The 25,991-nt window shown below is 37.1% G+C and overlaps 2 protein-coding genes across 4 annotated transcripts in view; one reads left to right on the forward strand and one right to left on the reverse strand.

Moving 5' to 3' along the window:
* The window catches only part of chchd3b (coiled-coil-helix-coiled-coil-helix domain containing 3b), a 20,041-nt gene extending 3,828 nt beyond the window's left edge, over positions 1-16,213 (forward strand). For 2 of the 3 annotated variants that reach the window (XM_067379210.1, XM_067379212.1), the window contains 7 exons: positions 1-354; positions 1,493-1,586; positions 1,675-1,855; positions 4,702-4,785; positions 4,894-4,964; positions 5,273-5,408; positions 9,513-16,213. The exon at positions 1-354 is cut by the window's left edge. In XM_067379210.1, the coding sequence (XP_067235311.1) occupies positions 1-354; positions 1,493-1,586; positions 1,675-1,855; positions 4,702-4,785; positions 4,894-4,964; positions 5,273-5,408; positions 9,513-9,539 (947 nt within the window). In that variant the 3' untranslated portion in view covers positions 9,540-16,213. The remainder of the gene's footprint in view (positions 355-1,492; positions 1,587-1,674; positions 1,856-4,701; positions 4,786-4,893; positions 4,965-5,272; positions 5,409-9,512) is intronic. The other variant, XM_067379211.1, reaches the window with a different exon arrangement.
* Positions 16,214-16,338: 125 nt separating this feature from the next.
* Positions 16,339-25,122, reverse strand: gpr22b (G protein-coupled receptor 22b). Its single transcript, XM_067379213.1, has 2 exons — positions 25,105-25,122; positions 16,339-22,265 (listed from the first exon to the last, which is right to left on the reverse strand). Exon 2 carries the CDS (start codon positions 18,069-18,071, stop codon positions 16,752-16,754), a length of 1,320 nt encoding a protein of 439 aa, XP_067235314.1. The 5' UTR covers positions 18,072-22,265; positions 25,105-25,122; the 3' UTR covers positions 16,339-16,751.
* Positions 25,123-25,991: the final 869 nt, after the last annotated feature.

Here is a 25,991-nt window from a genome sequence, read left to right on the forward strand (position 1 = left end):
CTACTGAACTTCTCGTTCCAACTGCTGAACCGATTGAACCTGTAGAGACTCCAACTTCTTCTGCTTTATCTGCTGAACCAACATCTGCCGACTCCATGGACTTACCGTTTCCCTCACCTGTCGAGCTTGAGACTTCACCCTTCCCAATCTCCATACCTGATCCCATTCCATCAATCCTGGAGGAGTCTACTGTGTCACCATCTGGATCTGCTTTAGATGTGGATTCGCCTGATGAAATGCCTTCCAAGATGCAAATGGATCCACCTTCAACTGAAGAAGTTCCTCCAGTTGAGGAACCTGTTGTTCCTCCCTTAATCGACCAAGTTGAGGTCTTTCAACCTCAAACACATGTTGGTAAGTTCATAATCTGGTACATTAGTCTTACCACAGTCTTTCTGGTTACATTTTTTACTGATTGACCAGTAAAGTCTCCAATTGTATCTCTAAATACTTAACTCAGTCTTGAAGTCAATGAAATGGTACAGAGGCATGACTAGTTATGACATTTTAAATATACATTAGAAAATAGATAGGGTGAATTTCCATCTCGTGTTGACTTTGAAGTATTAGTTCAGTTCCAAATTAAAATTTCCTGATAATTTACTCACCCCCATGTCATCCAAGATGTTCATGTCTTTCTTTCTTCAGTCGAAAAGAAATTAAGGTTTTTGACAAAAACATTCCAGGATTTTTCTCCATATAGTGGACTTCAATGGAGGCCAAATGGTTGAAGGTCAAAATTACAGTTTCAGTGCAGCTTCAAAGAGCTTTAAATGATCCCAGATGAGAAATACGAGTCTTATCTAGAGAAACCATCGGCCATTTTCTAAAAAAATAAATAAATTATAAGTTTTAACAATAAATGCTCATCTTGAACTCTCATCTAGCTCTCTTCTTCTTCTCTATTAGAATTCCAGCAGTGTAGACACTGCTAAGTGTATTACTGCCCTCCTCAGGTCAAGGTTTGAACTAAATTGGCATACAATATGCTAGTGCAAATGTATAACAATTAGTTCAGACTTTGACCCGAGGAGGGTAGTAATACACTTAGCAGTGTCTACACTAATAGAGAAGAAGAAGAGAGCTAGTTCAAGATGAGCATTTATTGTTAAAACGTATATAATTTTTAAAAATATTTTTAGAAAATGAGCGATGATTTCTCTAGATAAGACTCTTATTCCTCGTCTGGTATCATTTAAAGCTCTTTGAAGCTGCACTGAAACTGTAATTTTGACCTTCAACTGTTTGGGCTCCAGTGAAGTCCACTATAAGGAGAAAAATCCTGGAATGTTTTCCTCAAAAACCTTAATTTCTTTTTGACTGAAGAAAGAAAGACATGAACATCTTGGATGACATGGGGGTGAGTAAATGATCAGGAAATTTTAATTTGAAAGCGAACTAATCCTTTAACATCTCAGAAACTTGATTGTGTTCCATAATTCATTGGAAATCTCCATTCATCCTCAAATGCGGCTCTGTTTCTTCTGCTTAGTGAATGAGGAAATGCTCCGGAAGCAGATTAGAGAAGATCTCCAGAAGCTTCTGAACGAGGAGATGAAGACGGCAGAGCGTAATATGCTACAACAGTAAAAACTCATCTGATCTTTCAGCAACATACCCAAGAATGCAGTGAGTTTTAGTGTTTAAACTGTATTTACTGTATGTTTTCGTGAGGCTGGAGGAAGAGAAAGCTAAAGCTAAGGCCCAGGCTCAAGCCGCAGCCCAACTCCAGATTCAGGAAGAGGTCCAGAAGGTTCTAGAAGAGGAGAAGGCGTCCTATCAACAGACTCTAGCTGACGCCATTAGGAGGGAGCAGGTGAACGTTCAGGATGAGCGTCTCATAACTCAGTATTATGTAAGTCAGCTTCTGCGCACAGGATCGTTGTGTGTTGTTTGTGTATGCGCCTCGAGTGTACGTGTTTCTGACAGTTTGAGTGGCTTCTTCTGTCTCATAACAAAAAAATACTGTTGCCATACTGTGGTATCATATGGTACTTTAACATATGGTATTTACTCCACGGTCCTTCAAGGAATAATTTGGTTTACTATCATACATGTGGGGAAAAAACCCACAATAGTAGCATGGTATCATGCAGGGTTATTATAGTTAACTAAAACTGAAACCATGAAAAACATATATTTCTAATAATTAATGTCTCATTTTCATTTAGTCATGGATATAAACAAACAAACCAACCAACAAAATTACTAAACTTTTTTTTGTGCAAATTATTTATTATGTGAAAACTGAAAACAGAATGATGACATGTATTTTACATCAGAGTGAGAAGAAAAAAAATGTATTTAGAAAAATACAACTAAAATATGGATAGATAGATAGATAGATAGATAGATAGATAGATAGATAGATAGATAGATAGATAGATAGATAGATAGATAGATAGATAGATAGATAGATAGATAGATAGATAGATAGATAGATAGATAGATAGATAGATGGATGGATGGATGGATGGCTAGATAGATAGACGGAATGATGGATGTCTAGATAGATAGATAGATAGATGGCTGGATGGATAGATAGATGGATGGATGGGTAGATAGATAGATAGATAGATAGATAGATAGATAGATAGATAGATAGATAGATACATGGGTAGATAGATGGTAGATAGATACATGGGTAGATAGATGGTAGATAGATAAATAGACCGATGGATGGATGGCTAGATAGATAGATGGATGGGTAGATGATTGATAAATGGATGGATGGATGGATGGATGGATGGATGGATGGATGGATGGATGGCTAGATAGATAGACGGAATGATGGATGTCTAGATAGATAGATAGATAGATGGCTGGATGGATAGATAGATGGATGGATGGGTGGGTAGATAGATAGATAGATAGATAGATATATGGGTAGATATATGGGTAGATAGATAAATAGACAGATGGATGGATGGCTAGATAGATGGATGGATGGCTAGATAGATAGATGGATGGCTAGATAGATAGATGGATGGGTAGATGATTGATAAATGGATGGATGGATGGATGGATGGATGGATGGATGGATGGATGGATGGATGGATAGATAGACAGAATGATGGATGTCTAGATAGATAGATAGATAGATAGATGGCTGGATGGATAGATAGATGGATGGATGGATGGGTAGATAGATAGATGGGTAGATAGATAGATAGATAGATAGATAGATAGATAGATAGATAGATAGATAGATAGATAGATAGATAGATAGATAGATAGATAGATAGATAGATGGGTAGATAGATAGATGGGTAGATAGATAGATGGGTAGATAGATAAATAGACAGATGGATGGATGGCTAGATAGATAGATGGATAGATGGATGGGTAGATGATTGATAAATGGACGGATGGATGGATGGATGGATGGCTAGATAGATAGATGGAATGATGGATGTCTAGATAGATAGATGGAATGATGGATGTCTAGATAGATAGATAGATAGATGGCTGAATGGATAGATAGATGGATGGGTAGATAGATAGATGGATGGATGGATAGACAGATTGATGGATGGCTAGATAGATAGATAGATAGACGGATTGATTGATGGCTAGATGGATAGATAGATAGATAGATAGATAGATAGATAGATAGATAGATAGATAGATAGATAGATAGATAGATAGATAGATAGATAGATAGATAGACGGATTGATTGGCTAGATGGATGGATAGATAGATAGATAGATAGATAGATACACAGATACATAGATGGATGGCTAGATAGACGATTGATGGATAGATAGATAGATAGATAGACAGATAGATAGATAGATAGATAGATAGATAGATAGATAGATAGATAGATAGATAGATAGATAGATAGATAGATAGATAGATAGATAGATGGATGGATGGATGGATGGATGGATGGATGGATGGATGGATGGATGGATGGATGGATGGATGGATAGATAGATAGAAACACAGATACATAGATGGATGGCTAGATAGACGATAGATAGATAGATAGATAGATAGATAGATAGATAGATAGATAGATAGATAGATAGATAGATAGATAGATGCACATAAATATACAAATAATAGCAAAATTAATGAACTTAAACAAAAATTAAAAAGAAAATGGAAAATAAAAACTAATTCAGAATATTAATATAATAGTGTCTCAACGATACTAAAATAACTATATTACTATAGTAATATATAACTATAACGTTTTCTCTGTATGCTCCTCTACATTGACCTGCATGTGTTTTCTTTGCTAATGTCCAAACGTTAAAAACGCATGAAGTCAGTGAGATGCTGGTGCTGCTGCTGAACTCCACTGTCGCTCATTTCCTTTCCATCTCTCTTTCTCTCGATCTGCTCGTGTCTTTCAGTGGATGGAGAGGAAGGTAAGACGCTGCGGCTTCATTCTGCCAATCACTCGCTCTTTCACTTTTTTGAGAGAGATTTGTGACCATTTCTATATCAGCAAGATGTGATGAGTGAGTGAATGCTTCAATGCAAGGTTAAATTAGTTCAGTTTAATTTATAATAATTTATCACACACATATACAAGCCATTGGTGGAAATTTAACAACATTTTCCAGTTTAGAGGTCATGTGTGAGCATGTATTGTACATCAAAAAATGCATGTGCCTTTAAACTCTATTTACTTCAGTGATCAATTATTTTTATGGGAGATTTAGAGTCATAACATGTTTTATCTTTAGGCTCAGAAGCTGGATGAGAAGGAGAAAGATCTGAAAAATCAGGACACTCTGTTCCGGGAGCAGATTGCCAAGATGCAAGAAAAGGCAAAATGATTCATCCTATCTTTCATATACTCTCCATAACTTTTTCAGAGTGATGTCACCTCTGCATATGCAGTATATTACATGTGTTGACTCTTTGTTGTCGTACAGACGGCTCAGTTCACTAAAGTCACAGCTGAAAATTACAGGAAAGGCTTAGAAGACGCAACAAATCGCTTCAGGTGAGTGTGCAAGACTGTTTTTATTTTAGTTTTACTAATATTTTGAATTAGCTTTTATTTTAAAAATTTTTTTTTAATTTTCATGTTAACATTAGTTTAATGGTCACTCTTTATATTAGGTGTCTTTTAACTACTATATTTCATTTTTTGGTGTTCTAACCTGTTAAGTTTTTCAATGTATATTTATATTTTATTTAATTTGAGCTTTACTTCAATAAACAGAAATGTTTTTAATAGTTTTAGTTTTAGTTAACGATTATAACCCTGGTGCAAGATCAGTAAATCAGTGTTTGTTTCTCTCTCTTCAGGCGATACCAAATCCAGCCAGTGTGTTTGGATCTACAGAGTCAGATAATGAAGTGTTACGCTGAGAATAAAGGTCAAACTATGAGCTGTTCCAACATCGCATCACTGTACATTCAGTGTGTGGACCGCGCCAAACAGGTAAACCGGACACTTGGATTAACATGACATGGCTTACTATGGAAAAAAACAAAAGGATAATTGTGACTTTTTATCTCACAATTCTGACCTTTTTCTTACAATTGTGAGTTATAAAGACAGAATTGCAAGCTATAGTCGAAATTGCAAGTTATAAAGTCAGAATTGCAAGATATAAAGTCAGAATTGCGAGATATAAAGTCAGAATTGCGAGATATAAAGTCAGAATTGCAAGATATAAAGTCAGAATTGCGTGATATAAAGTCAGAATTGTGAGATATAAAGTCAGAATTGTGAGATATAAAGTCAGAATTGTGAGATATAAAGTCAGAATTGCAAGATATAAAGTCAGAATTGCGAGATATAAAGTCAGAATTGTGTGATATAAAGTCAGAATTACGAGATATAAAGTCAGAATTGCGAGTTATAAAGTCAGAATTGCAAGTTATAAAGTCAGAATTGTGTGATATAAAGTCAGAATTGTGAGATATAAAGTCAGAATTGTGAGATATAAAGTCAGAATTGTGAGATATAAAGTCAGAATTGCGAGATATAAAGTCAGAATTGCGAGATATAAAGTCAGAATTGTGAGTTATAAAGTCAGAATTGCGAGTTATAAAGTCAGAATTGCAAGTTATAAAGTCAGAATTGTGTGATATAAAGTCAGAATTGTGAGATATAAAGTCAGAATTGCGTGAAATAAAGTCAGAATTGTGAGATATAAAGTCAGAATTGCAAGATATAAAGTCAGAATTGCGAGATATAAAGTCAGAATTGTGAGTTATAAAGTCAGAATTGTGTGATATAAAGTCAGAATTGCAAGTTATAAAGTCAGAATTGTGTGATATAAAGTCAGAATTGCGAGATATAAAGTCAGAATTGAGAGTTATAAAGTCAGAATTGTGTGATATAAAGTCAGAATTGTGTAATATAAAGTCAGAATTGTGAGTTATAAAGTCAGAATTGTGAGATATAAAGTCAGAATTGCAAGATATAAAGTCAGAATTGCGAGATATAAAGTCAGAATTGTGTGATATAAAGTCAGAATTGCGAGATATAAAGTCAGAATTGTGTGATATAAAGTCAGAATTGCGAGATATAAAGTCAGAATTGAGAGTTATAAAGTCAGAATTGTGTGATATAAAGTCAGAATTGCGAGATATAAAGTCAGAATTGAGAGTTATAAAGTCAGAATTGTGTGATATAAAGTCAGAATTGTGTAATATAAAGTCAGAATTGCGATATATAAAGTCAGAATTGCGAGATATAGTCAGAATTGCAAGTTATAAAGTCAGAATTGTCAGATATAAAGTCAGAATTGCGAGTTAAAAAGTCAGAATTGTGTGATAAAGTCAGAATTGCGAGTTATAAAGTCAGAATTGTGTGATAAAGTCAGAATTGTGTGATATAAAGTCAGAATTGCGAGTTATAAAGTCAGAGTTGCAAGTTATAAAGTCAGAATTGTGTGATAAAGTCAGAATTGCGAGATATAAAGTCAGAATTGCGAGTTATAAAGTCAGAATTGTGAGATATAAAGTCAGAATTGCGATATATAAAGTCAGAATTGCGAGATATAGTCAGAATTGCAAGTTATAATGTCAGAATTGTCAGATATAAAGTCAGAATTGCGAGTTATAAAGTCAGAATTGTGTGATATAAAGTCAGAATTGCGAGTTATAAAGTCAGAATTGTGAGATAAAGTCAGAATTGCGAGTTATAAAGTCAGAATTGTGTGATATAAAGTCAGAATTGCGAGTTATAAAGTCAGAATTGCGAGATATAAAGTCAGAGTTGCAAGTTATAAAGTCAGAATTGTGTGATAAAGTCAGAATTGCGAGATATAAAGTCAGAATTGTGTGATAAAGTCAGAATTGCGAGATATAGTCAGAATTGCAAGTTATAAAGTCAGAATTGTCAGATATAAAGTCAGAATTGCGAGTTATAAAGTCAGAATTGCGAGATATAGTCAGAATTGCAAGTTATAAAGTCAGAATTGTCAGATATAAAGTCAGAATTGCGAGTTATAAAGTCAGAATTGCGAGATATAGTCAGAATTGCAAGTTATAAAGTCAGAATTGTCAGATATAAAGTCAGAATTGCGAGTTATAAAGTCAGAATTGTGAGATAAAGTCAGAATTGTGTGATAAAGTCAGAATTGTGTGATAAAGTCAGAATTGCGAGTTATAAAGTCAGAATTGTGTGATAAAGTCAGAATTGTAAGTTATAAAGTCAGAATTGCAAGTTATAAAGTCAGAATTGTGAGATATAAAGTCAGAATTGCGAATTATAAAGTCAGATTTGCGAGTTATAAATAATTGAAGAAGTGGGCGACAAACCAATTCTGAGGGCAAAAGACTTGTTTTTAAATTTACAGGTGCTGGTCATATAATTAGAATATCATCAAAAAGTTGATTTACTCCATTCAAAAAGTGAAACTTATATAAGTTATATATATTATATATATTATATTCATTCATTACACTCAGACTGATATATTTCAAATGTTTATTTCTTTTATTTTTTTTGATTATAACTAACAACTTAGGAAAATCCCAAATTCAGTATCTCAAAAAATTCAAATATTGTGAAAAGGTTCAATATTGAAGACACCTGGTGCCACACTCTAATCAGCTAATTAACTCAAAACACCTGCAAAGGCCTTTAAATGGTCTCTCAGTCTAGTTCTGTAGGCTACACAATCATGGGGAAGACTGCTGACTTGACAGTTGTCCAAAAGACGACCATTGACACCTTGCACAAGGAGGGCAAAACACAAAAGGTCATTGCAAAAGAGGCTGGCTGTTCATAAAGCTCTGTGTCCAAGCACATTAATAGAGAGGTGAAGGGAAGGAAAAATGTGGTAGAAAAAAGTGTACAAGCAAAAGGGATAACCACACCCTGGAGAGGATTGTGAAACAAAACCCATTCAAAAATGTGGGGGAGATTCACAAAGAGTGGACTGCAGCTGGAGTCAGTGCTTCAAGAACCACTACGCACAGACGTATGCAAGACATGTGTTTCAGCTGTCGCATTCCTTGTGTCAAGCCACTCTTGAACAACAGACAGCGTCAGAAGCGTCTAAAGACAAAAAGGACTGGACTGCTGCTGAGTGGTCCAAAGTTATGTTCTCTGATGAAAGTAAATTTTGCATTTCCTTTGGAAATCAGGGTCCCAGAGTCTGGAGGAAGAGAGGAAAGGCACACAATCCACATTGCTTGAGGTCCAGTGTAAAGTTTCCACAGTCAGTGATGGTTTGGAGTGCCATGTCATCTGCTGGTGTTGGTCCACTGTGTTTTCTGAGGTCCAAGGTCAACGCAGCCGTATATCAGGAAGTTTTAGAGCACTTCATGCTTCCTGCTGCTGACCAACTTTATGGAGATGCACATTTCATTTTCCAACAGGACTTGGCACCTGCACACAGTGCCAAAGCTACCAGTACCTGGTTTAAGGACCATGGTATCCCTGTTCTTAATTGGCCAGCAAACTCGCTTGACCTTAACCCTATAGAAAATCTATGGGGTATTGTGAAGAGGAAGATGCTTCCCAACAATGCAGAAGAGCTGAAGGCCACTATCAGAGCAACCTGGGCTCTCATAACACCTGAGCAGTGCCACAGACAGATCGACTCCATGCCACGCCAAGATTTCTAAAAATCCTTTCTTTGTATTGGTCTTAAGGAATATTCTAATTTTCTGAGATACTGAATTTGGGATTTTCCTTAGTTGTCAGTTATAATCATCAAAATTAAAAGAAATAAACATTTGAAATATATCAGTCTGTGTGTAATGAATGAATATAATATACAAGTTTCACTTTTTGAATGGAATTAGTGAAATAAATCAACTTTTTGATGATATTCTAATTATATGACTAGCACCTGTATATCTCACAATTCTGAAATTGTGAGTTTATATCATGCAATTCTGAGAAAAAAGTCAGAATTGTGAGATAAAAAGTTCCAATTACCTTTTTTATTTTTTATTCAGTGGAAGAAACAAGATAAAGATTTTAGCTTAGAGGATATCTTGAAATAAGACTAAAAAAAGTGGTTCAATAAAGAATTACAGAAATATTTATACGATTTCTTGCATTTAATTTTTTTTCCAGGATAAAAAGTTAAGCACTGGAGGTTAACTTACCGGCCTGAACATCAGATCTACAGTGTCATGGTGAAAGACAAAGGGCAGAAAATACACACATCTAAACCAGTCCTAAAACTCCTGGGGCCGTATTCACAAAACATTTTATCTTACCACTAAGAGTTCTCCTAAATAGCAGTAAAAGTTCTTAGCTAAGAGTTTTCTCTTCAAACCTATTCACAAAGCTGCTGAGACAAACTTTTACTAAGGAATAGAGAGAAGTCTTAAGCTAAGAGTAAGGGCGGGGTTGACCTCGTTGCTATGGAGAATACACACAGTGATTGGCTGATGGGGGAGGTGTCAGCGATTTAATCATAGAAATATTGTAGAATGAGGTGTCATGTTTCCACATTAAAATAAAGGTTTTAAAATACAAATGTTGCCCTATTCAAATAAATGTTTTTTTAATAAAAATGTTCCCACAGTCAAAATAAAATGTTGACATATTGTTGCCATAAAGGTTTTAAAATGTAGGCTAAGTGTTACTAATTAAACTATACAGTTAATTGTCCACCATGCATAATTCAAGCGACAAATTATGTTTTATAAACAAAGTTTGAGTGAAACACATTCAAACGGTCTTTCTAATCAGCACGAGAAGAGGAATAAATACACAGACGAGATATATATATATATTTTTTTTTTTACTCTATTAAATTATTTGTAAGTGTGAACCCATGAAAACCACTGCCACAGGTAATCAGACAATATTTATTTATTTGTTAAAGATTAATTTTTGGCGTCTCATCATAGATTCAAATCTATAAATCAATTTTTTTTTTATTGCATTGCATTTTATTGCATTTATGAAGAAAAGGTTCAGCACCTAAGGCTCTGTTGCTATTGCCTCAGTGATGTTCAGTGTCTTTGGGTGGATTAGGACTGTTTGTGATTTGGTCTTAGTGACTTAGGAGTCCTCTTGACTACTCCTAACGTTTCACAGATTTAGGAACTAGTTTTAGTGCTAAAATGCTTTGTGAAATACTCATAGAGCAAAAATTTAGAAGTCCTAAAATTAGGACTGACACGCCCATTATTTTTAAGAGTTTCTCCTAAATCGGCAATTTAGGAGCTACTTTTAGCCTTAAGATGTTTTGTGAATACGGCCCCAGACCTTTATAGCAAAATGTGCCAGTTCAACATTTTCCACTGGAAGCATGAGGGAATTTCATCCCTACAGAAAAAGAAAAGGAAGTTTTCTCATTTCAGCAGTTTTGAATATGCATGAATAGCCATGATTGGACATTAATAGTGAAATACCTCAATCTCTTTTAACTGTGAACTGTGAGCTAAATGCTAAATGTTTTCAGGTGCTATCGAGAGCGTTGTTTGTCTGCACAGCCGTAGTGATGTTTCTTGTTCAATATCCCTTTATTTTTCAGAAAAACACTGCACAAATTTTTTCCAAGACCAAAAAGTACAAAGCGATGCAAATTCTGGAAGCTGCTGTGTGATGATGACACATTTTTGCATAGTAAAAAGTTTGTGCCTTTTCCTTTGAAATGTTTTATTTATGGGCATTTTGGGTAAATGTGATTGGCTTTAGCAGCACAATTTGGATTTCATCCAAAAAGCAAAATGGTAACCCCTATAATAATGGGTGTAGGTCTTCATTGTGCAACTTTAAACAACATAATTCCACTAGATGGCAATGTCGCCCACAGTCTGTGGCCAGAAACTGAATGTTATTGTCATATTCTTGATGTATTGTGGAACCACGCTGGTCTAGAAGGTTAAAAGGACGAACAACCCTCTCAGCAATCCCATTTTCCCAAGCCTCTGATCAGCAGAATGACAATAAGTTCAGTATGAAACGAACATGACCAGTTGTAAAATGAGGCATTTGCATGGCTTGTTTTCTGGTTTATTATTTTATTGATTCTCTGTATAGCACCAAGGGGGCTATAGTTCTGTCAGTGCAGTATTGTGTTGTATGAGAAGGTGAAATGAATAAGAAATCATGTCCACCTGCCTCTGGCATCCTCTGATAAACGGTCCTACCAGCATAAACACATAGCCTAGATTCAGCACAGCAGTTCATGCAAATTTCACATCTCTGCCTTAACCGTCTGTCGCACGCATTATGAAAGCATGTTTGATGCAAAATATTCTTGCATGAAGAAACAGCTCAGACTCATCATGTTGCTCCAAACCCATATATATATAATTTTTTTTTTATTCTGTTGAACATTTTTAATGAATATGTCACTCTTTTGCATGAATTTACAGGAACTTTCATGCATCCAAAAGGATATAAATGCACCATAAAAATATCATAGTAGTCCATATTTCAAGCTTTATTTGAGAAACAGATTGAAATTTAAGCTATTTGCTAAAAATCTTCCCAGAATCAGTCTAATACACAAATTAATCATTTGTGAAGTGAATCAACTGATTCATTGAAAAGATCTGACTCAAGAATTCTTCAAGACATTGTATGTACTCTATCACAAAACATATAGCTTTATGAGAAATGGAAAATGAACTACATTTATGATGCTATCCTCTTATTTTCATTCTATATAAAAGATTGACTCGGATAATCATCAAAAAACTCCTTTTGGTGTTCCAAGTCACAAATCTGTGTTAAAAACAACCTTAAATATGGATAAACCCAGCAGTTGGGTTAAATGTTTGACCAACCTACAGGGAAGTTTTATTTAACTCAACTATTACGATATGGCTCGCTTATAATGAACCCAAAATATGTTGGAAATTAAAAATCAGACACACAATTACTAGAGGAAACAATAATAAGCAACTTAATAATGTTTATTATTTAATTATTATTTATTAAACATATTAATAAATGTTAATTTCCAACCTATTTTTAAACAAACAATATAGTAATTATATTAATTTAAACAATAGTCGAGTTAATTGAAACTCGTCAAACATTTAATACCAACCGCTGGGTTAAAACAACCAAATCACTGGGTTTGTCCATCTTTAACCCAACTTGGGTTATTTTTAACCCAGCATTTTTCAGAGAGCAGGTTTGAAATGACATGAGAGTGTTTTTATTTTGGGGTGAACTAACCCTTTGACTACATATTAAGACGATAGATACTAAAAATCGAAATGAAAAAGCAGCATATTCCCTAAAGTATCCATGTTCATTTCATTCCAGAGTTGTACAGTGTTGCCTCTGGGCACTAAGTGTTTACGCACTCATAACACACAAATAATTTATATGACTAAATGTTTTGATTTTAAGTTTACGTGCTAACAAATGTGAGTTATATTTTCTACTTTTCTCCACCATTTCTCCTCAAGATGTTTTTAAAGACTGCTAGGATGTAGTGGGACCAAGAAAAAGCTTTTTATTGGTTTAAATTCGTACTCATCTCTTCATTATAAACCGTTTTATATGCATCAGGTGCTTGTAAAGTGTCCAGAATAAGCTTGTTTCCCAGAGTGCAATAGACATACTCTCACTGAAGCTGTTTGCAAACCTGAAACCACAATGTCCTCCTCGGCCCCTAGCTTGACATGAGCAAACCGAGCTTTATATATGATGAAAGATTTAACAGGTGACATTTAGTAAACCCTTGTGGTACATTGACTGTTTACAGAGGGCTTGATGATTCTCAATTACAGTTTTATAGGACGATCTGAGGAGCGCAAATCTCGAAGTGTGACGAAAGGTCACCGCGGCATATTGAACGGCTGGTTCGGTTGTTTGAAGTGCCCTCACTTGGAGCAAGGCAGAGCCGTGAATTGCGGGTCACCGTGTGACCTGGATTTTACAGCACCATGAAACCGGCTTCAGATGTCTGCCAAGGGCATTTCAAATCAAACGTATGATTTTATCCTAGCAAATAACAGGACGCCGACGGCGTGACCTGTTGACGCCGTAGGATGCCAGCTTAATATTGCTTTTCTAGAAGTCGTTGGTGAACAAGTGCAAAACTGTGTGACTTTAATGTACAATACAAGAGCTTTCAAGTGATTCTAAATTGTATAATTAACAGTGTAGTCTCTGTCTGCGTTTGTTTGTTTACTCACAAATTTGGCCCGTTTAAGTAAAGTGCACTTTACCTGTGATCAAATCTGATGTATGAACATCTCAAGAACCTTGTCTGTGGTTCAGATTCTCTCCTGCAGCACTGCATTGATATTCCTTAAATGGTAAATGGTACTGAACAAATGATTTCATTTTCTGTTTAACATTTATTGTGAAACATAGCTCTGTTCCAAATCTTGAATGACACGTTGTTGTATGAATAAGCAGTCGGTGATCTCACTTGGCTTAAAGGGATAGTTCACCCAAAAATGATCCCGTGATTTACTCACCCTCTAGCCATCCTAGGTCTATATGACTTTCTTCTTTCAGACGAACACAATCAGAGTTATATTAAAAAATATCCTGACTCTTCCAAGCTTTATAATGGGAGTGAATGATTTTGATTCCCAAAAAAAAGTGCATCCATTCATCATAAAAGTAATCCATACGGCTCCAGGGGGTTAATAGAACTTTTTTAACTATAATAACTAGTTTCGGCAAATGGCGTTATGGCGAACTCGTTTTAGACTTCTAATTCATGACTGGTGTTTTGTTTTGCTCTATCCTCTGCGCTTCTGTGTTCGTCATAACGTTATGCATCGGGTCAGAAGTTACTCTTTTGGCGTTAGTCGATTTGCGGCTGTCAGAAGCTAGTTATTTTATTTTTTAAAGGTGCCCTAGAATGTTCTTTCACAAGATGTAATATAAGTCTAAAGTGTCCCCTGAATGTGTCTGTGAAGTTTCAGCTCAAAATACCCCATAGATTTTTTTTATAAATTTTTTTAACTGCCTATTTTGGGGCATCATTAACTATGCACCAATTCAGGCTGCGTCCCCTTTAAATCTCGTGCTCCCCCGCCCCCCGAGCTCTCGACTATAATACAGTGCATAAAAAAAGTTCACACAGCTAATATAACCCTCCGATGGATCTTTACAAGATGTCCGTCATGCATACTGCATGCATGCTTCGGATCATGTGAGTAAAGTATTAGTACATTTGGTGCTCCGTGGCTAAAGCTAACATTACACACTGTTGGAGAGATTTATAAAGAATGAAGTTGTGTTTATGAATTATACAGACTGCAAGTGTTTAAAAATGAAAATAGCGACGGCTCTTGTCTCCGTGAATACAGTAATAAACGATGGTAACTTTAACCACATTTAACAGTACATTAGCAACATGCTTTCTAAACATTTAGAAACAATTTACAAATATCACTAAAAATATCATGTAATCATGAAATCATGTCAGTTATTATCGCTCCATCTGCCATTTTTCGCTATTGTTCCTGCTTGCTTAACTAGTCTGATGATTCAGCTGTGCACAGATCCAGATGTTAATACTGGCTGCCCTTGTCTAATGCCTTGAACATGGGTTGGCATATGCAAATATTGGGGGCGTACATATTAATGATCCCGACTGTTACGTAACAGTTGGTGTTATGTTGAGATTCGCCTGTTCTTCGGAGGTCTTTTAAACAAATGAGATTTATATAAGAAGGAGGAAACAATGGAGTTTGAGACTCACTGTATGTCATTTCAGTGTACTGAACTCTTGTTATTCAACTATGCCGAGGTAAATTCAATTTTTGATTCTAGGGCACCTTTAAAGTGTTAAATATGGATATTTTTCTTACAAAAAAACATCTCTTCACTTTAGAAGGCCTTTATTCACCCACTTGAGTTGTATGGATTACTTTTATTATGGATGGATTTATGGATTCAATTTTTGGGACTTCAAAATCGTGAGAGCCATTGACTACATAAATCGTGGAGAAGATAGTCATATACATCTAGGATGGCTTGAGGGTGAGAAAATCATGGAATAATTTTCATTTTTGGGTGAACTAACCCTTTTAAGTACACCGTTCATCGTGACAAAAGTTGTATAAATCAAGAATAGCTCCAAAAGAGTCAGTGAGTGACTCATTAAAACGATTCTAACCGACTCCTTTTGACTGAATCATTTAAAAGAACAAGCTTGTAAGAGTCATTTGTTCATGAATATGGGTTTCATTTTGACACTTTTATTTCTTTCTATAGCTTCATCCCTGTGTTGTTATTGTTAACTAAAAGTAAATCATTTTCATTAACTGAAATAAAGCTGAAATAAAATAAAGTATATAAATATTAGAAAAAAGATTTAAATGAAAATTTGTAATGTTTGGCAACTATAAGTAATAAAATTAATACTAAATTAAAAATAAAGCTTTTAAGTGCACCGATATGTTTAAAAACTGAATGGTCCTTGGGTTCCATGTAAATCACTCTGATATGGATCTAAATCGGCATCGTCATTTGTCCATTTCCTTCACAACAGAATAATTTCTACTGAACACACAAGTACGTAATGGTTCACAATAGACCTCTAAGAGCTACAGCTCTGACTTAGGAAAATTTTCATTAATATGTATGCTGATTTGGTGAATGGGAGCTTAACTTCAGTGTTTCAGTGAATGCAAAATGAGGGACGTTTTGTCCTCGAAAGCACTGCTGAAATTAACCAGACGTTTCCTCAGATTTGACAGCATTTGCAATGCCTTCCCTCCTTTTCTTTGCATATCAAATCACAGTTCAAACCTACAACCTGTTGGTTATCACCTTTGCGTTCTGTCACTCAAAGCTATCACATGATTTCAGAAGACTTGGAGTACAGCGAATTTGTAAGTGCTTTTGGTGTTTTATTCATATTTGGAGCTTAACATATGAATCGATGTCTGAAGATTCGTCAATAATTCTCCTTTTTTTTTGTTCCACAGAAACAATAATATCCTCATATTCCTGACTTCAGATGGATCTAGCTCTAAAGGAAAAGCACTATCATGGCGGGTCAATGTTCACAGTGTCAAAGAGCAGATGGATTTCGTCTTTTTTCCCCCCACCAAGTTTATTACAAATACATTTATACACAGGCTACAAGTCATAATAGAGGTACATAACTGATCAAGAGTATGTACAAATCTCAGTTTTTATGTATTTACAGTACATACAGTGGTTTATAAAGGACATGCACCTTGTAACTGCAATAGTATCATTCTATGAAACCTATTATATTATATTCCAAGTTGGTTATAAATAATAAGATTATTTGATACCTGCTAATGTATGACTAATATTCACATCATGTGGTTTCCTTTATGGATAACAGTGCTTTTATGAGAACTCAAAGTCTTTTTTTTTTTTGGAGGTTGCAAAAGGGGTTTAATCTGCATCTTCAGATGATAGACATTTCTGTCTGGCTTCGTGATCATCAAACGTCACTTTCTTATTCCGTTTAGGGTCGATCCAGGAGTTTCGAATCACTGCATTGTTCGGCAGCGGATCCGCCTCGATGATGGACACCACCCGTTTCTTCATTTTACTTTTCAGGACTTTCTGAAACTTCTGCCTTGTGAAGGCGTACAATAGCGGATGGAAGACCGTGGTGCCGTAGGCCATGACCAGAAAGCCCAGTCGGAGCTTGACAGTGAGGTCGCTGGGGCCTGCGCTGAGAATCACAGTGTTTAAAACAGTAATGGGCGTCCAACAGAGGAGAAATGTGGAGATGATAAGCAACGACATACGGAAAACGCGCTTTTGCCGCTCACGCCGTTCCCGGTGGCGCTTGACGGCCCTTCGAAGGGCGATGATCACCGAGACAGACGTGCGCATGCCAAGCGGAGCGTTTCCGCGGTTGCCGGCGCTGCTCTGCGAGGCGTCCGTGATCTCGGGCAGCTGCTGCTCAGACGTCGACATAAGAGAGAAGTTCTTTTTTCTCCTCATCTTCTTTTTCTTCTTCTGAGCGGCGTGGAAGCGCGTACCAATGCGGATGTTGAGAGCCTGCAGGATCTTTGCGTATGTCACTAACATTATGACGGCAGTCAAACAGAAAATGGGGATTTGGGCCACTAGGTGGTAGTACAGTCCAAGTTCGGTGTAATACTCATTGACGTGTACAACGGCGGTCTGATTGGCTTTGGTGGGCTCTGGTCCCAAGAATCCCACTTCGATAAATGGCACCAAGAAGCTGACAAAAGACAGCACCCAAATGCAACCCAACAGAGCCACCGCTCGTCCCATAGTCAGCACGCGATTGGCGGGTTTAACGGAGATGTCATATCGGTCCAAAGTGATGGCTAGCACGTTAGCTGCCGTAGCCACGCTGGCGAAGGACACGCAGGCCTCGTGGAAGCAGCAGACGAGCACCGTGTCGCCTTGCAATGACAGCATCAGCACGACGATGGTCAGAGGGATGCAGCAAACGCACACCAACACGTCCAGCACGTGGAGGTTCATGGTGACGATGTTGCTAACGGAGTTGACCAGGTTGGACTTCATGCAGTAGAGCGCGAGCACGGTCAGATTGCTGCTCAATCCCAGGACAATCTCCAGCATGAGGAATCCGGTCAGGGACACCTGGAAGCTGAGCGGGTAAGGGTACGGGCCGGCCGCCGTCATGGCGGGACTCACAGCCTCGGTGATGTCAAGGACAGTAACGTTACTCATGGTGCTTTCTTCCTCCGATGAGGGAGGGACGTGCATTATCCTGAAAGGTAAAAACAGCAGGATTCACAATCAGAGAAACATGTGGAAAGACCAGATGTGTTTGAATAGGGAATGCCTTTTGAGTTCCAATTCAGTTATTGGATTTGAATTGAGGTGGCGAACGGGATGCAGAATTGCAAGTCGAATTTGAATATGTGAATGAATTGAAAGTCAAAGAAATTCACGTAACTGTAAGTTTATCCAGACAAACTGAAAAGATTGTAAATATCTTGAAGTTTCAAGTTTGAATGTCTTATGGGGCGTTCACACCAGACGCGGCTTGCGCAAATAAATTGCGCTATTTGCGCGTAGTTTGAACATTTTGAGTTTACTCGCTTCATTCGCGCGTGAAATTCACTTCACAACAGACTCTCCCTATCCTTTAAATATGTGTCCCAGACTCTTCCACTTCTTTCTGCACACTTCCTCTGAATAAACACAACTCATCAGCGGGAAAGTAGACGACGGATAAGCTCAATTTGTCGGCTTTAGCTAGCTTGTATTCACAATATGTATATATAGCTCAGATTGAGTTGTTTTTTACAACTTACTAGATCTTCCTAGCAAGATCCTTTTTATTCCTGTTTCTGTAAAAGTATGAAGATGTATCATACAGCAACGATGATTTTGTCCTTCATTGTTGTTTCGGTTTTCTGCCTCCGCTCGCTACGTCGTAAACACGTAACTACTAGAGCAAGCGCCTGATTGGTTAACTTGACGCGTATTTTCACCAAAGTTCAGATTTTTCAACTTGCGTGGTTCGCACAAATCACGTGTTACGCATGTCAAACGCCCGAAACGCTTAATTCGTGCCACGTCATTCGCACTGCCTCATTTGCGCGAATCACGCCACAGGATGTCTATTCGCGTCTTTGCATTGATTTAACATGTAAATCATTTGTGTCTGGTGTGAACGCACCATTACGGATGGATGGATGGACAGATAAATGAATAGACAGATTGATGGATGGATGGATGAATTCAAATTCACACTCATTCACTCAGTACTGAATTTTGTACAACCCTCTTTTTTAGATGCACTAAAAATCTAAGAGAAGAACAAATAAAGTTGTTAAGGCCAATTCACTCCGCACAGACAAACGCCAACGTTTGTTGGGTTTTGTTGGATCAGTGTGCTACTCCTGTCAGTGTCTGTTGCCGTTGGTTGGGGTTTTTCACCAACTTGTTGTTTGGAGCTTGTCTGTGTGGTATGAATTGGCTTTAACGGCACATCATTCAAGAGATGTTTTGGGGGTCTCACCTATAGAAACCAACAAAACAATTAGATTAAGGTATCTGGTAGATTTCTGCTGGATTCGAACCACCACCATATACAAAGTTCTGTTTGTCTTACTAGTTCAGATTCCCTGTGTGCCTTCGAATGGCTTTACATCTGATGCTTCTGTGCACGTTGACTAATAATGCATTGATCACGCACTGCGCGTTCTGTATTAGGCGCTGCTATGAATAGACACACTTTATGCATTATTTTTGTCCACGATGCTTTTTCATTTGTTGCACAGTGATGGATTGCTCCATTTGCAAATGCCACTGTCTTTAGTGCTGCGTTTCATTCATCACCGTGAGGGAGAATTAAGAGAGAGGATTGTCGAGATAAGTATTAACCTGGCTTATGTAATTTACTCCAATGTAGATAGATGCATCAAGGTGCCAACTGGGTACTAATAACTCTTTGTTTTGATCTAGGCTGACTGACACCTTGGAGTGAAACCATATGGAAACTTGAATGACTTCATGAGCTAAAACACAACACCTCACAGATCATCAAGTTTGTTTTCTGGATGTCGAACATCCTTGACGACTAATGACAACTGTCTAATAGTTTATTCTACGCATTCGTTGACTTACCCTTCCCCTTCCAGCTTTTTTCTCAGCCTCGGGAGTCAGCAGTCGAGACGGGAGAGTCTGGAAGGGGTACAAGTTGTACATCAGCCCCAGGCATGGCCTTTCAAGGAAGTATTCTGCACTTCTTAATCCTCGTAATCCAAGCGAATCTCTCGCTTTTTGATCACGGATGATGGTTTTTTACTAAATCAAATGATACGTTTGGACCCCTGCCATGGCCAGACCTAAGAAAGAGTTGTTCTTTCGTGTTCTGATTTGTTTAGGAGTCCAAAGAAAATAAGTGATTCAGAGATAAAATGTCCATTTTCCTTTTCTAATCTATCTTAACAACTGAAAGCAATCGTTTTCGATTGATTATTATATCCACATTAGGGTTTCATCTCCCTTGATACCATCTCATGCCGTTGCTTCAATGCTGGCATATTCCCATTATTGCAGTTTTATGGGCCCTAGAAGGTGATAAATCCATATTGATTTGCGTTTGCTGATTTGCATGTGCCATCTGCTGAAGAATCCAAGGTCGCAGAATTGTTTAGGTCAGCATGAGGGGGTGGGGCGTTCCGGGTGTTGGCGATGTAATTTTCTGTCCCCTCACTGAAGGTCACCTTTAGGCTGTTTCTGATAAAAAACTTTCCACATCCGTGGAGAGCATGGGAATGTCCTGGGAAATCCACTCGTCCTGGGAGACCCAATGTTAGTGCATGTCTTCCTGAGAGATGGCACTTCTCTTCAGCTCTTTGATTCCACAATCCTAACAAGAAAAAGCAGAGAAGTGTTGATAAGTGAACAATCAATTATTCATTAAGCCTGCATCCAATCCATCATCAAGTATGGACTTCCATGTGTTATCCATTCATCTTTCCCAAGCGGTCTGCGGAAATGCACAAGCTCTGGTCTTGCTTAACGTCCATGTGAAGGTACAAGTAACATCTGCGAACCTGCAGAGGTTGATGGATGGGCCCATGCATCTTGGGAACAATCTACAAACACTCATTTCCAAAGCAATGCCTTTTAGGGAAGGTAACGCAATCACCTGTGTTGTTTTACGTCTGTACTTTTCTCACATCATTTTTCAGTCAACGGCCGTGCAAGAATATGCCTGGATCACATGTAACGAGGAGGTCATGTTCCAGCAGTAAATGAGATTTTGCACTGTAAATTTTTCCCAGATGTTACAGTCCAGCAGACTTTGATAGATCGGGGGAAACCGTAAACAGAATCGATTGGGTTTTGGGGGCGAAATTTGTCAGGGGAGACGTGGATCAATAGACTAACTAAAGTCAGAATGTTGTTTACAGGTATCGGAGAGTTAATAGATGTCCCCTAAATATTCAGACATGGGTTTTACAATGACAAACACTTACACTTCAGTCATGAATATTTGCAATAAGCATCTTTTATTTCCCTCTGTTCTTAATTTTTCAGATTTATTTGAATTTGATTTACTAGGGCAACTCCAATTTTGACAGATTGCTCTCTAAAAGATGCCAGTGTTGCCCTAGGGAGCTGTATATATCTGCTATTCCAAGTTTCGACATCTGCTCTTTTGAATTAATACGGTTTTATATCCAAAAACTCAGCAGCATGCATACTTGTTCAATTGCATTCCTGTCATTTTTGATCACCAAAGTTATTCAATATCACCATCTTACCTTTGCGCTCCCGGAGTTCTCATCTGTCATGCAACGGAGAGTAGCTACAGCTTCACCGAAGCATCATCTGAGATCCACAAGTGCACACACTTTTGTAGCCTTTTCATGTCAGCGAGTCGTAAACCTGCCTCCCCCTGAGGAGTGTGAATCAAATACTGTCCGTGCGAACTGTCAGCAATGCCAGCGGAGTGAAACGGACATCCTCTGACTTTGATCTACTGTCCTGCTAACTGTTTCCTTCACTGTCTTGTTTCTTTTTCTCTCTCTTCAAACTGTGATGCGTTGAAGTGTTGCCGATGCACCCCTCTGTTGCGCCTCCACATCTTTTCTTGTCCCCCTTCTCTCTCTCTCTCTCGTTCACTGCTTCTCTATCTTCGTCTCCCTCTCTCACTCACTGCGGCGGTTTTGCAGTGTTGCTCCCTGCTCTGATTGGTCTGTCGTAATGGGGTTAACCCTTTCCTCCCCCGAGAGTGGGGATGCACTCTTTTGTTTTCTTGTCGTTCTCTCCATCCAGCTTTTCCCTCTATCCTGCGATGGCAGCGCAGTCTCGGCTCGGCTGCATCTGTCAGTCCCTGCGGAGATGCTTTGGTTTCTATTTAAACACTGTGTCAGAGTTGCATGTTTTCATTCATATTTGATGTCGTGCTCTGTGATGAAAATGGATATGTGTCTCCTGGGAAAAGGACACAAAAAGATTGTGGCTCTGTTCCAAACCTAGTGAGCTGTCTACGTAAGCAACATTTTGGTATACAGGCAGTTTTTAAAGACTGATACTTAATTTTAGCTACATTTTGAAATGGCATGACATGCATTTGTAACGGAGAAGGCAGTGTATTGTGATGAACTCAATGAAAAAAACAAATCTGAGCAAAAATATAATTTGTCATACCTAAAAAAAAAATCTTGATTCCGACAAGACAATAATTATGTTTTATGCTATGACTACAGGTGAATTTAAGCATCACAACATTATAATGTACAGTGCAATATATATATAAAGTCAAACCAATATTTATTCAGACACCTTGAACATTTCATTCATGATTACAGGTTATTCACTATAGTTTAGAAAAATGGTAATAAAATATGACAAGATCTCAGAGTTAAACTGTGTCAAAAAAATTAATCTTAATTATGTCAGATAACACTTAAGCAAAACATGGTCAGGTCAAAGTGTCTGAATAATTTTTAGCTCCAATTTTTTAGCAGTTTTACACAGCAAAATCCTCAGAGTTAAATCAACTCTGCTCTGGTCCCTCTCTAAATAGTGTTAAAATAACACTGAAGCAGAGTTAAAGTTGATGAGATAATTAAACAATTAATTAAGTGATGATTGTGCATTAGTGATGAACACCTGCTGTTAACAAGCAGAATCACTGAAGAAAAGAGAAACTCAAGAACTACAACTGACTTCAGTCACAGCCTTATTAATTGCTTAATTATCTCATTAACTTTAACTCTGCTTCAGTGTTATTTTAACACTATTTAGAGAGGGACAGTATGTACTCTGAGCAGAGTTGATTTAACTCTGGGGATTTTACTGTGTCACAGTTTATTTTTTTTTTGCTATCCTCACTTACATAAATAAAACATAGTGTCCTGCACCCACTAGTAAAAATATACCAAAAATGATATCTTGTGTCTGAATTTTTGGTTAGACACTGTGTGTGTTTATATATATAAACTTAAAAAAAAATTATATAATAAGTTTATATAAATCATTTAACAATCAAAGTATTATATAAATATAATATATAATTATATATAATATAAATTAGATTAAAATAATATAATATATAGTATATTATATGAAAGTATATAATTATTTTAAATATATTATGTATACATATTAATTTTGAGATTAGCTAAAGATTATATTTTATCAAGGTTATTAAATTTTTAGTACTTTTTAAGATTAACATTTAGCAAGTGTTAGATGTTGGCAAAGGTAATCTAAATGGAAATGAGCATGCACAATTACATAATATTGACCGATAAATTAAAAATGTCTAATATCAGCTGATAACCAATATGTACATCTGAAATAAATAAAAAAATTCGAAATAAACGTACACTATTTTACCCAATATTTGTGTGTGATATAGTGTATTTTAGATGCTATTATCATGTGATCAGTGCTAATGGAAAATTATTAAAATCAAAGTCGAGTATAACATGCATTTCACACGATAAGCGCTATTTGTATGATGTAAGAATTGTCGATAAAATTGTTCACTTACGAGATTCTAATTATAGCCAACTGTGTAGGCAGCTCACTAGGTTTTGGAACAGAGCATGTGTGTTTGATTTAGATGATGGGAACACTTAGCGTGTGTGTGTGATATGTTGAGGAATTGTGATTGATAGTTTCAATTAAGCCGGCCTGTCAGCTGGCAGAAGGAGCAGTCTTTCTTAATTCATTTTGTTTGGCTCATTTGGCAGGTAAAGGGGGCGTCTAAAGTGACAGTCGAAACAAGAACGTGTGTGCGTTCATATTTGAAGCACTTGTTGGCGTGCAGCTCTCCACACGTTCTGAAATGCACATGTTGTATTATTAAGTGGTAAACAGCTTTCTATAGACACGGCGGCAGCGCTGCTGAAAACTTTTCACTAAAACCAGGCTCAATATTTCAGATGCCATTAATATTTCAGCATGCTTTCCCAGCAGCCTTCCAACACTGCAGACTAATATTCTGTTATTCCTAACCATTTTTCTTGGTTGAGTGTTGGAGGAAAAAGACGCTTATGTGTGCTGTGAATAAAAATGTACAATGATTCTTCTAAATAACTATTCTGACATATCTGTTGTTCCTCCCTCTGCAGTCATGTGTCAGACAGATGGAGGCTGTGAAAAGTAGCCTGTAGTACCTGTAGTAGTATATTTTACTAATATATTGACATGTGTTTACAAGTACTGTGGTGTTACCAGATGGTAAAACTACTACTTTTTGGTTCTGTTTTCTAGCTAATTCTTAAGGTTCTCCAAGGCGCTTCAAAATAACATGCTTTTACCATGGTACGTATCCAAAAAGCCAAAATAATGAGATTTACCATATTCAAACCATGGTATTTTCACAGTAGCTACATGTCCAAAAAACATTGGTGACTCATCTGAAATGCCATGTGTGACGAGCAGGGTGGGCGAGAGCCGCGAGTGATAACGAGTGTCAGCTGCGTGTTGCACCGGTCTCGAATCTATATTAAAGTTTGTTTAAACATTTGCCGGTTCCCGCTTCCTTCTTCCCGTATCTACTAACTACGTTACACCATTGTAATGTAATGATTATATTCATACCATGGTATTTTTATGATACATTATCATTCAAAAGTGTGGGGTCAGTAATATTTTTAGTCTCAGAATACAGTAAAAACAGTAATTTTGTGAAAAATTATTACAACTTAGGCTAAAATAAATGTTTTCTATTGTAATGTATGTTTGTTAAAATGATCAAAACTGAATTTTCAGACAGTCTATCTCTACTTAAATTACGTTTTTTTTCTGTGGAGTTTACCTCAGGAATCTGGTCTGGTCCAAGAGATGAACTCGGCTGAGTTTGAATCACTTTTCTGGAGTGGCAGACAGAGAGCCTTCTGGGAATTCCAGCACTCAAGCGCAGTTTCGATCCGTCCGCTGTCGCTATGGGAGCAGAACTGCAGAAGCCCTATTGGACTTCTGATTTTTCTCGGCCTGGCCATGTGAGAGGGTCATTTTGCAGGGCTAGAAATCAGCTTGAGAAAGGCAGAAATCTCAGCAGTGGCTCTTTTATCTCTCTCCTGCAGTGCCACTCATGTTCTTTGTAGCTGGAGCGTCCCAGTAGATTAGCACAACGCTAATAGAGCCGCCCGCCTTTGTGTTACTAAAGTGGCAGCAGTGTTTTAATCACTCGCCTCTTAATACGCACAGTAAATCTGAACACTTTCTCAGCTGGAGCAGCGAAAATGAGAGAGAACAGGAGAAGAAAATGTTTTACATTTTTATGCAAAAGAAAGGCTTCCAAAAGGGATAAATTAAGTACACTTAAGTGTCCTATTGGGTGAATCATTTTAGCGATTTCAGATGGGTTCAAGTAAATCATCCAGTGCAGATTAACATACTCATTTGAGTTTATTGCTACGTCATCTATTTAATTCTGCTGTTCATCTATGTGTTTGACACTGTTGTATTTAGTCTGAATTTATCGGTTTAATTTAAAGCTGTCACCCTATTCGAGATTTGTTTTTGTTCGAGATAAATAGCATCATATCATCTGATAATTTCATATTAAATGATTCTACCCCTTCAATAGATTCAGTGTAATTTTTAACAACTGGTGGTGTAGTACATTGGCGCATAGCTGCCACATATTTTCTTGTAATAAACGAGATATGTCGTAAAAACTTAATTTTTTCTCGTAATGAG

This window comes from Chanodichthys erythropterus, chromosome 24, assembly GCF_024489055.1.
Source record: "Chanodichthys erythropterus isolate Z2021 chromosome 24, ASM2448905v1, whole genome shotgun sequence".
Lineage (NCBI taxonomy): Eukaryota > Metazoa > Chordata > Actinopteri > Cypriniformes > Xenocyprididae > Chanodichthys > Chanodichthys erythropterus.